We start from the raw sequence: 12,399 nt of genomic DNA, 5'->3' as shown, positions 1-12,399 counted from the left end.
GCAGGATTGTGAGATTTCTTCAAAATGTGTTCGGCAGTTTAGGAATAAAAGCAGAAGAATTGTATAAGAAAATCCAAGGCTGTACTTGTGGTGAAGCAAATACCATGTAAAAAATTGCATTGATATTATTATTCAACATTCATTCTCACTTGTAGTCAGAAGTGCTCTGCCTTCCCTGAACACACTTGTATTATTTTCACCTCTGTCTAATGTTCACACTAGTCCCATCTCCTTATTGACCATATGAATCCAATATATCCATCTCTAAGTGAATTGCATCCCATTTCTTCCTTGAAGCCTTCTGGACAAGTTAGGAGCCCACAACACTCTTATAGAGTTAGTGCTGTTTACAATGTACCTGGGGAATGCCAATCCAGTTATTGGGTTAGTACCAATTATGACTTCTTTTCTTAGGTAAAATCACTGAAATAGCCTAATTATGAGTTGACCTAAGCATCACTGATTGCAGCAATGGCCCATATAGAGCTTGGTTTATATAGAGAAGATTATCTTGATTTGGGAGATTATACCACTGGTTTTACTGGACTATTTTTATAAGTGATTTTATATATATATATATATATATATTATCCTTAAATACATATGTTTATATTAAATTCCAGCTTAAATTTTATATTTTTACAGAGTTTTATTACTAGAGATATTGCATTTTTTACTCCCTCAACTTTGATCTGAGCAATAAATAATTTTAAAATAATATCCACAAGTTTTTTTTTTTTTTTTTTTACTCTAACTATAGTGTTACCAGAGGTTAATGAATGAACTCAAGAGCTTGTTGAGAATTCTTATGAGTCTTTAATTCTAGAAGCCATGAAATGTTTATCATTCGGTTGAATATACGGCTAAATGCATTACATATGTTCATTACTATAGCATATAGAGCCAAATGATTTCACAATGCTGGAGTATTAAAATCATTACTAAACATTTTAATTTTTATGTTTTGGCTTTATGATAACCATTGCTAATTAAAATATCTCATAATACATCTAGACCAAATGATCATGGTAAAAAGCTAATCCATTTAAACAATTTTATTTTTCTCATGGTAACTATTTAAGATCTTAATAATTCCTAAGGGAAAGCCTTGAGAATAAGCATTTAGAATCCCAGTTGACCCTCAAAATGATTAGCAAGCAAGAAAAGTAAACATAAGTAAATAAACATCTTCACTTCCATTGATTGGTTGGTTGCTTGGTAGATAGATCTAGAAACAGAAAGAAGGAAAATATTCCAAACTTACCCTTTCTAAAGCGCACACGCGGTCCTGCAAATAAAGCACAATATATAATTAGAAGACTTCATTCATTCCACGTAACAAATTGATTTAATTTCCTTTTTATTTCCATTCATCAGTATTTGAAATGTGCTTTAAAAATAATAGGAAAAAAAAGAAGTTATATTCACAATAATTGTCACCACAGACAACGGAACACTAACTCAAATGAACTATTTACAGCTGATCTCATATCCCATATTATGGGATAAAGAGATAGAATGACCTTTTTACTTTATAAAGGAAGCAAGGGCCCAGATCATCACATGTAATGAGTAGCAATATTCTAACCTAGATCTTTCGATACAAATTCAGTGATCCTTCCAGAGGGCTTCAGTGTTTAATTTTAAACTTCAATTTTGGGAAGATTATATTCACTCATATTTGTTGATAGAATACCTCCATATAATTATTTTTTAAATTTAGAAGTATATGTAAATACAAACATGTTTTATACACATGCAATGTATATACATATTATAAATATGTTAAATGTAATATACATATATGGGCCATACTAAAGTAATAACTTATAATTATACATCATACTAAAGTAATAACAATTTATGGTTATACAATGTGTATGTTCCAAAGCCAAATGTCTGATGATGTCCTCAGCTTTTAGTTTGGGCAAGGAAAGTGTAAAACCCAAGCTCTACCAAGTCTCTATTAGCTGCTGTAAATCGGGTATAAATGCAAGGGTAACTGTGAACTTTAGAGTCTATACCTCAGAATAAAAATAAATAAATGAAAAGCATTGTAAACTACAACAAATATATTCTTTAGGATACCAATGCAATGCTTCATATAGAGACAACACTCAAAAGTTAATGATCAGTTCCTTAATGAATCAGTAGTAACATATAGCCTGTCAAAGAGATTACAGTTTAGAGAGAAATAATAAAAACTGTTTAAAAAGACAACATGAAAAATGTTTTCAATATTTATGGACACAATTTCTTTCAGTTCAACCCATAAGTAAAAATAAGATGTAGAATAGAGTTCTTGCCCTTTAAGCAAAACTTCTGATTTCCCAAAATAGAATGGAGAACCAAAAGAGAGGGAAAGATTGGAATCTAGTTTATAAGTGAGGTGAGGTACACTTCTACATAGGTTATTTTCCTTCAGGAAAATCTAGACTCATTCCATTTTTCTTTCCTTTCAAATACTAAGAAAAGGCCTGTGGAGATATGAGTGATTTATCTACCCATTTAATCAGATTTATCTGATCTTAGAGGAAATTTCAGGAAGAACAAGAGAAAAATTAGATCATTAGAATCAGAAGAATCCTCAGAGGTTATCTAGCAATAATTCCCACTACATGATGTCAAAGTGATCATACAGTCTTCCCTTGAAAATATCAACCATCAGAATAGCCCATTTTACTTTTGGACAACTGTAATAATTTTTATTGAGCTGAAATATGAATTAATTGATGAAGAGATCCAGAATAGCAGTTTCCTCTAGGCACAATGAATTATATTCACCACTATACCGAAAGAGCTCCCTCTTCTAGAGTATGTAAATTCTTGTGTTGGCTTTTCACCCTATGTCCATCTTTTCTACTATTAGCTGTTGCTGTATCTACCTAGAGTTGTTCTCTTCCCCTTTTATAATTCTCCTAATAATCTACAGGATTAGAAATTATAAAACCACTTACTAAAATGATATCTGAAATTAGAGTAAATAGAGCCCCAAATGTAGCATTAGGTAAAAGACTAATGATGATCAGAAATAACAATACTATAAAGTCACTTATTTTATTTTTTATAGATCAATAATCCCATTCTTCAATTGATAAATGGTAAAAGGATATACACAGACAATTTTCAGATAGAAATTAAAGCCATTTCTAGTCATATGAAAAAATGCTCTAAATAACTATTGATTAAAGAAATGCAAATTAAGACAACTCTGAGATACCACTTCACACATTTCAAATTGACTAAGATGACATGAAAAAATGATGAATGTTGGACGAGATGTGGGAAAACTGGGACATTAATGAACTGTTGGTAGAGTTTTGAAATGATCCAACTATTCTAGGAAACAACTTGGAACCATGTCTAAAAGGCTATAAATTCTGCATACCTTTTGATCTAGCAGCATCTCTACTGGCTCTCTATCCCAAAAAGATTATACAAGAGGGAAAGGGGCCCAAATGTGCAAAACTGTTTATAGCAGCTCTTTTTGTAGTGGCAAGAAACTGGAAACTGAGTGAATATCAATCAGTTGGGGAATGGATTGTCTATCTATCTATCTATCTATCTATCTATCTATCTATCTATCTATCTATCTATTTATTTGTTTGTTTATTTATTAGCTGAAGCAATTGGGGTTAAGTGACTTGCCCAAGGCCACACAGCTAGGAAGTGTTAAGTATCTTGAGGTCAGATCTGAAGTCAGGTCCTCCTGATTTCAGGGCTATCCATTGCGCCACCTAGCTGCCCAAGATGATTAATGTATAAAAATGTAATGGAATATTATTGTTCTATAAGAAATGATGAGTAGCCTGATTTCAGAAAAGCCTGAAAATTTTACATGAAGTGATGCTAAGTGAAGAGAGCAGAACCAAGAGAATATCGTATACAAGAACAAGAAGCTTATGATAATCATCTGTGATGAACTTGGCTCTTTTCAACAATGTGCTGATTCAAGACAATTCCAACAGACTTGGGATGGAAAATGTCATCCTTATCCAGAGAGAGAGCTATGGAGACTGAATGTGGAAAAATGCATACATAGCATTTTCACTTTTTGTTGTTGTTTGTTTGCTTGTTCTTTTTTCTTTCTTGTGATTTTTCCCCTTTTGATCAGATTTTTTTTGCACCACATGACACATATGGAAATATGTTTAAAATAATTGCGCATGTGTAATCTATATCAGATTGCTTTCTGTCTTGGGGAAGAGGGAGCTAAAAGAGGAAGGGAGAAAAATCTGGAACACAAAGTTTTACAAAAATGAATGTTAAAAGCTGTTTTTACATATTATTTGGAAAAATAAAATACTATTAACATAAAAGCTCTTGACCCAAATCCATTCTGGAACTGAAAGACATAATAAAGAATGCTTAAGATAATGGGAAAAGAGTAAACTCCATGTCCTTCCTAATGGTATGGAGAGAATGCATCCTCCTAGGCTCATTAAAAAATATAACCAATCTTTCTACATGTTTTATTCTCTGTCCCCCACTCTAACCTTCAAGCCACAAATCAGAAAATGAGGTCAGATATTCTTCCTCTAAGTATGTGTATACGTGCATACATGTGTACCCGGCTAAACTTTACAACTAAAATAGGAAAAGTTATGGATAAAAGCAGGCATATTTTAAATGATTTCATTTTATCATTTATACTTTGGGTATTGTTCTTCTCCCTCATCTAATGTGACTTTACTTTTCATAAAGTAACTTATTTAATTAGGTATTTGTGTCACATACTTTGCAATAAGCATATGTGATGCCTCAAGGGAATTTCTAGATGTTTTCAAAGGAAGTCTTATTCACAGTGCATCTGTGTGCAGGCTTGCTTTATTATTCTATGTGGGCTGAACCAGAGCCACTCATTAGATGCTCAGTAATGATCAAAACAGATCATCAGGGTACTACATACTTTCATAGTAAATGATGATTTTGAAAGGCCTCAAATATTTATGACCTCATCGTGGTCCTAAGTTTTAGACTCTCTCAAGGATTAGTAGTTCTGTTGGACAAGACTAATTAAAATGGAAACATAGAGAGGGTTCAAAACAGGTGTTATTGTATAGTATAAAAATGATTGTTGGTTTTCAGTCATGCTTGATGCTGTAGGACCCCATGGATTTTGTTGATGCAGTTTCCTTTGCAAAGATGCTGGAATGGCATTTCCTTCTACAGTGTGTCTCTATTTTATAGATGAGGAACTACGGGCAAACAGGTCTTATCTGACTCACCTAGAGGCACAAGTAAGTGTCTGAGGCCAGATATGAACTCAGAAAATAAGTCTGACTCCAGGCCCAGAGTTCTATTTAGTAGATAGTTGGTTACTTAGTTGGTTATAAAAATGATCAAATTTACTAAATAATCTCCCTCCTTATTCACTACCTCAAAACATTTCACAAATGCTTGATAGGTCTCAGTACATCTTAGGCAACTTCAAACAAGGAGCCATGTATGGCCTTAGTATTATTTAAGTATTTGATTAAATCATTTATTGTTTATTTACTTGTTTTTGCTGCTGCTCTTATTTTGTTTTGTAGAACACATATTTTTAAATACATAAGTCTAACTAATTTAAACAAAGTTAAAAATGTCAACAGACAATATTTTCAGATGCAGTGAATTCAATTTTCAACAATACCTGTTTGGTAATCTACAACATTTAACAATGGATTTCTGGATAAAATTACAACTTAGTGTGATTCTTTACCCTCCCTCTTTTTCACTGAAGTACAAATTCCTCCCCCTGATAAATAAACTTATTATTTGTTTTCAAAATTTAAGACTGAATCTTGCTTTGACCTTAAATCTGGCAAATTAGGAGACACGGGATTCCCCTTGTAAATGTTTCCTAGAAGAAAAAAATATGTACATTGGGGAAAAAATAGAAAATTCTCCCTTCCCAATTTGTTTTAGGAGCATAGAACACTTAGAAAAGCCTATTTTTATTCAGAATTTCTTTTTTTCCCCCCTTCAGGGCCTTATGTTATTTTATGTGTTTATGTATGTGTACACATATGTACACAGATGCATGTATGAAGAATGGGGGGAGCAGGGCCAGATACTGATTATATACAGTTAAAGACAGTATTCATATTGCTACATCTCCATAATTTGAATTCGTTTTCTATGTTCTAATAGGACAAAAAATGTGTCCTATTTCTTGTAACAATACCACTATAAGACTGCATGGCATGGGAGCAGGATAAAAAAAAAGATACCACAAGACAGAGTGCTATGGTGGTCTGACCCAAAGGTTTGTAGTGTCAAAGCCATGGTCCATAAGCTGCTTTAGAGGGAAAATTTAGCCTCAGGGATTTGTAAGTTTTTTTCTAATAGTTTTACCCCTATTCCCATGCATACTGTTTCCTTTATCCTAGACCAACAATTTCATTAGAGGCAGCTGGCATGCACAATGGGCAGAGCACTAGAACTGTTGTCAGGAAGACCTAAGTTCAACTCTGACCTCCTATATTTATTAGTTGTGTGACCCTGGCAAATCACTTAATCTCTTTTGCCTCAGTTTCCTCATCTGTACTATAATCTGGAGAAAGAAATGACAAACCATTCCAGTATCTTTTTCAAGAAAACCCCAAATGGGGTCATAAAGGACATCACTCAAAGGACTAAACAACAACAATAAAATGATTTCATTGGCGTGGGAGGTTTTGTGGTTCAGAGTTGGAATAAGGCGTTATAAAGGTAAAAATGGGGGAAAAAAGCCACTAGTTTGTAATTTAGTCTTAGAGAGCTGTTTGTGGGCATAGAAGAACAAAGTGACTTGCTAAGGACCATATAGCTAGTATCAATCAGACACCAATTGAAACTAGGTTAACCTGACTTCGGGCCAATGTATCTATTATACTACATAGTCTTTGGTTTTCTTTTGCAAATTAAGAGAGAAAAGAAGGCATATAAATCCTCTGTGAAGTATCACTATTAACCAAAGACACAAATCTACAGGTTTAGACTAAGTCTAACTTCCCCTCTACGTGGTCTAAATGAAAAGGACATATTTTTGGCAGGGCCTATGACATGTCATGATAAAATATGCCATAAAGCCAGAAACCCACCAACAACATCCAGTGCTTCTGGATTTTTTTCATGATTCATTCAGCTTCTTACCTTGGTTCCCATTACACTAAAGACATGGCATTTATAGACAAGGTTAGGAATGCAGTCTGTAATCACATGACAAAGTGAACCTTCATGGTCCTTTTAAAAATTGAATATATAAATCTAGTGAGATTATCCTGAACAAGGGATTTAATCAGTCACAGACTTGTGAATGTAAACAAATAGCACAAAGGGTAACATCTTCCAAATATAAGGAATTTCAAGAGAGGACAGCTGGAGCAAGTGTAGAGGAAGATAACTAGGTGATCTGATTTGGAAAGGATATAAAGGTCCTGCACTGTGTAATTTGAAGAAGAAAATTCTTTGGGAGGCATAGTAGTAGTCTTTAGTTATCTAAATGACTCTCTTGCAGATAGCAAGAGACACTTATCTTGCATAGCTTTCAAAGGCAAAAGCAAGGTAGTCCATTTTGGGGGGGAAATAAGTAAAATATTGTTTTTGTTTTCTTAAACAATTAGAACTCTCTCACAATGGTTGTCTTGCTAATGATATGTTCAAAAAGAGTTTGACCATTTTTCAAGGGAATTGTGGAAGAGGTCAACTGCCATAATAGAAGGCTAAGGTCAGTCCCTTCAAACTCCGTAAATGCATGATTGGATACTTGAGGATTCTCGAAACTTGTATAAAGATGAAAGGCTTTAATGGACAAATAATATTAAAAGGGAAATAACAATGAGAACAGCTGAATAGCATTCATTTTAGAAGCATACTAACTTCCTGCACAGAGTATATACATCTACATACATGTATTCTACTGTAATTGAATCCTACTGAAATATTCTATGTTTATACCTCCATGAGTAACAGTTGCTGTAAATCATCCCTTAAGTTGTCTCTTTAGCATCTATAAAATCATCTTTTAATCATCCTTGCCCTATATAAAGAATATAAAAGCAAAACAGAAATAAACACTTTCCATTCTTAGCTTCTTTTAGTTGGGCAATCCAGTATCTTTCATCACTAATCATACAATTTCTAAATCATTTTAAAAATGATTAACATCAATTATGAAGCTTAGTTTCTAGAGGTTATTTTCAAGCTTTCTGAAAAGTATAAATCTTAAATAGAAAAGAACCTGAATTTACCATTACAAAAACATCAACTTAAAATCTGACAGTCGTAGATTATATCTGAGGATATTATAAATATTGAAAAGAATTTCTATGTTGAGAGATTAAAAATAAAACTTGTTTGAGATTAAGTTAATAGTCAATGTTCCATTGCAAAATTACTTTTCACCTATTAAAAGTAAAAAAATATTTTCTCATCCTTAAAATGGAAATTTTAGCTGAGTAAAATTGCAGTCATTTTCAAAATCTCACAGTACTCAAATTTTAAAAATACTTTTTGCCCAACTACTCAGCAACTCTTGAATCCAATGATTACTGACCCATTTTACAACCTGATACATTTCACACTGCTTACTGTTCATACTTCTTGAATTCTTAGAATTGTACCCTTCAAAAACTATCTCATGGTGTAAGTGGGAAATTAAAACATTATGAAATAAAATAGGGACTGGCAAAAAGTAGAAATAGGAACTGTGTGAATCAAGTTGTCAGTTTTAAAATTTGAGCATTTTTAATAAAGAAAACACAATTCTTTAATAAAGAATCATTCATATTAGTTGGAGAAACTGAGATATTACCAGAAAAATACTCTTGAAAGGGGGATGGAGGTCGATGATTACAAGTGCTCACTTACCTTATTCACACAGGTATAGGTATAGGAAAATCAGAAAAATTCCTATGCCAACTTAATATGTATGTTTTTAAACTTAATGGAAAAAATTGGAGGTATATGGTTAATTCCCATATTCTTCCTTTTCCTAATCTCTTGAAAACAGGGCTGAAAAGAGAGCTAGCAATAGTAGGTTATCTTACATATTACTTAATGTAAGAATTTTACAATTACATAAAGTCTCTTAAGTCTTTCTTGATGTTTTTGGCGTGTGTTGGGTTTTTTTTTTTTTTTTTGCATTAAAACAAGGCAAGCATAATTTGATCATCTCAAATAACCCTTCAAAGCTCTTGGTAGTATTGGTTATATTTCTCAATACATGATAAGAAATCTCAGAATGACTCATATTCAGAACTTACGTGAATACCTCGTATACTTTCCTATTTCTTTATCTGACTCCACTTTTACTGTGGGGATGACAGCCTTTGATAATATATAGAGAGGCAAAAAAATACCAGAAGGGCCATCTCTCTTAGAGGCTTAACATTCATACCATTTAAAAATCTTTTAGTTCCCTTTGGAGATTTCTCCTGCCATTACTTTAAGATTTAAAACATTTTAGGGGAGATACAAAAACATTTCCTTAGGCTCTGTGCCCCAGAGGAGAAGAGCTACCTGCATCAAGTATTGAAACAAAGGTAGAAGAAAAATGTAGAGGAATATATTGAAAATAAAGCTCTATCATTATGACTGGAGAGATCTGAAAGATGGCAAAACCTTTAAACATCTTTAATTAAAGTTCATATGAACAGACAAACTTCACTTAGAAAGATCAGTGGCACACTTTGCTATTTTAGGTTATAAGGCAGAGTGAAAGGGCCCTCGGAATTTTCATTTTCCTTTAAATGCAGCAGAATTCCTTCAAGGATTCTTCTTTCAAAGCCCATGCGCAACATCTGGTGTGTAGGTGTGTGCTCATGATTCAGTCTCAAACAAAATGAAGTGTAAAAGAACATAAAATTCCCTTTCTCTTGGAAATGTCCAATTCCTCACTGAAACCGAACTGGCAGTAATAGTCATACAGGCACTTGTTCAAGGGTGTTCTCTCAAAGGAATGACATCTGGACCAAGGAACAAGCAAAGAATATTTGCAAATATAATAAAGGCAGTGATGGTGGTTAGGGGCAATATAAGTGACAATTATAGCAATTTTGCAGAATGACTGCCTCAAGAAGAACAACTTCAGCTGGAAGGGATAGCAGGAGTCCAGTTTAGAAAACACACAAATATACATACATACATATATACACACACATCTCTTTCAAAAAAGATTTACATTTTAAAAGTAAGGTATATGTCTCTACTTTGAGAGCATAGATAATATATCTTCTAAATGTACCTTGAAAACTTAAGCAAATCACACTAACATGATGATTAAGGACTGATTTATGAAACTGCAAAAGCAGTAAACGATGTTTTCGTTATCAAGTTGACAAAACTATGCTCATCTGACTTTCACCAACGGGGCTGAACAGCTGGCTACATGGAAGATTTCCTGGGGATAATACCTTTTCAGCATCCTTATACTGTGTGTGTGAGTGTGTGAGAGAAAGAGAGAGAGAGGGACAGACAGACAGAGTGGGGGGAGGGAGGAAGGAAGGGTAGGAAGGAGAGAGAGAAAAAAGGAGGGGAAGGACGGAGAGAAAAAAGGAGGGGGGAGGGAGCAGAATAAAAGAAGTTCATAGGTTCACACATATAGGGTTAGAAAGTAACTCAGAGGCCATTTAGTCTAGTCTTTTCATTTTACAGATGAGAAAAGTAAGGTTATGTGACTTTCCTGAGGTAAGTCAGGAAGTCAGTTCACAGATAGGATCTGAACACAAATTCTCTGATTTTTTAGTCAGTTTCCTTTTTCTGTCCCATATACCTACCATGCTGGGTTGCAGATTAGAAAATATTTTGCCCTATATACTTTGGGGTCATCCAATGGCATAAGAGTAGCTGCTATTAGGGAATAAACTGCTTACCTTTGGAAAACTGAGTTAAACCATCTTGTCATTGATATCCAGAGTTGTTTGCAGAATACTTTCAGGAACTGAAGCACATTCATTACAAGAGTTACATACAAGATCTTCTGACCTTTCTTTTCTAACTTATATTTTGTCTCATATTTCTAATGTATCTGTTCTAGTGAGGAAATAATCGCACCATTAATCAATATGGAACAGATTTTAAAATAATTTGTATCTACCTTTAATAAGAGCCACAGCTTGCTTTTGGTCTGCTTTAGTTAGCAGTAGCTTTCTCTTCCTCAATCTTAAATTTGGTTTGTGATTAATTTCCATTCTGTGACTAGATGAACATAAGTAGAAGGACAGCAGAGAAAGCTGAGAAGAAAAACTGATCTAAGTTTAAGATGAATTGTATTGAATTTGTTGTTGTTTGTTCTTCCTCCCTGAAGAGGACCACAACATCAGGGAGATGATGCCATGACATGCAAGTGAACTGGACTGAAGTGAGGGAAGGCTGAGCAAGGTCACCTACCTCACTTTCCTCTCCAGGGTCCAGTGGCCAGATATGGAGCAAGATGACTAGAGATCTGGAGATGACTCTGGATGGAATGAAAGACCTTGGCTTTTTTTTTTTTTCCCCCCTGAGGCTGGGGTTAAGTGAATTGCTCAGGGTCACACAGCTAGGAAGTGTTAAGTGTCTGAGGTCACATTTGAACTCAGGTCCTCCTAACTTCAGGGCCCTGAGATCTTGGCTTTTTAAGTTAAAATCTTCCACAGATTTCAGTTTGAGGCAAGCACACTAAGAACTGTTTGTCCTTCCATCTGAGAGAAAAAAAGGGGAAGGAATGAGAGAAATAAAGAGGGAGGGAAGAGAGGAGAGAAGAAAAAAAGGGAAGAGAAAGGGAGGAGGAGAGGGAGAGAGAAGTAGAAAAGCAGCAAGAGTATACATATAAATAAGCAAACAAATTAGATCACAAATTTAGGGCTGAAAGATATTTTAGATGACATTTTTTCCAATCCCCCTCATTTTATAAATAAAGAAACTGAGACCCAGAGAGGTTAAAGTAACTTGTCCAGAGTTGTACAGGTTGTAAGTGATGAGGTAGGATTTGAATACAGGTCCTCTGACTTATTAACTTGTTAATTTATTTCTCTTATATACTTATTAACATAACTACAAACATCAACTTACCCTCCATGCCCTGAAAAGGAAAAGAATGTTTTACAGTATTCAGTTCCTATATATGCTAAATATTTCTACCTATAAATACTTAACTGCATTATCTTCAATTTGAGCTTCATTTTCATTTATCAAAGAAGACTGATTCTCATTTTCCCAAGTTGGAAGTTTAAATAGTAGCTTCAGCTGTTTAAGAGATGTGCCCAGAAACAAACAAACAAAAAAAAAGGTGGAAGAGCTGTTTTATTGTAAGAAAATATAAAATACTACTTATACAAAAACATAAGAAGCACTAAAAAAACTAAACTAATCCCTAATACTTCTATATTGGTACAGGAGGTCTTTACCCATAAGGTATTCCTTTATTTTCCCAAATTTGGAATTAATTCTCCTTCA

General features: G+C 33.9%; 1 protein-coding gene across 9 annotated transcripts in view; it reads right to left on the bottom strand.

Annotated features, from left to right (window-relative positions):
* The window catches only part of CEP128 (centrosomal protein 128), a 495,022-nt gene that overhangs the window by 65,996 nt on the left and 416,627 nt on the right, over positions 1-12,399 (bottom strand). For 5 of the 9 annotated variants that reach the window (XM_074289837.1, XM_074289844.1, XM_074289836.1 and 2 more), the window contains 2 exons: positions 12,100-12,189; positions 1,265-1,288 (listed from right to left, as the gene is read on the bottom strand). The exons of 2 other annotated variants lie outside the window; for them this stretch is intronic. In XM_074289837.1, coding sequence (XP_074145938.1) covers positions 1,265-1,288; positions 12,100-12,189 — 114 coding nt within the window. The remainder of the gene's footprint in view (positions 1-1,264; positions 1,289-12,099; positions 12,190-12,399) is intronic. 2 more of the 9 variants (XM_074289838.1, XM_074289841.1) reach the window with 1 other exon arrangement.

This window comes from Sminthopsis crassicaudata, chromosome 2 (genome assembly GCF_048593235.1).
Source record: "Sminthopsis crassicaudata isolate SCR6 chromosome 2, ASM4859323v1, whole genome shotgun sequence".
Classification (NCBI taxonomy): domain Eukaryota; kingdom Metazoa; phylum Chordata; class Mammalia; order Dasyuromorphia; family Dasyuridae; genus Sminthopsis; species Sminthopsis crassicaudata.
This window is presented reverse-complemented; position numbering and strand designations above follow the sequence as displayed.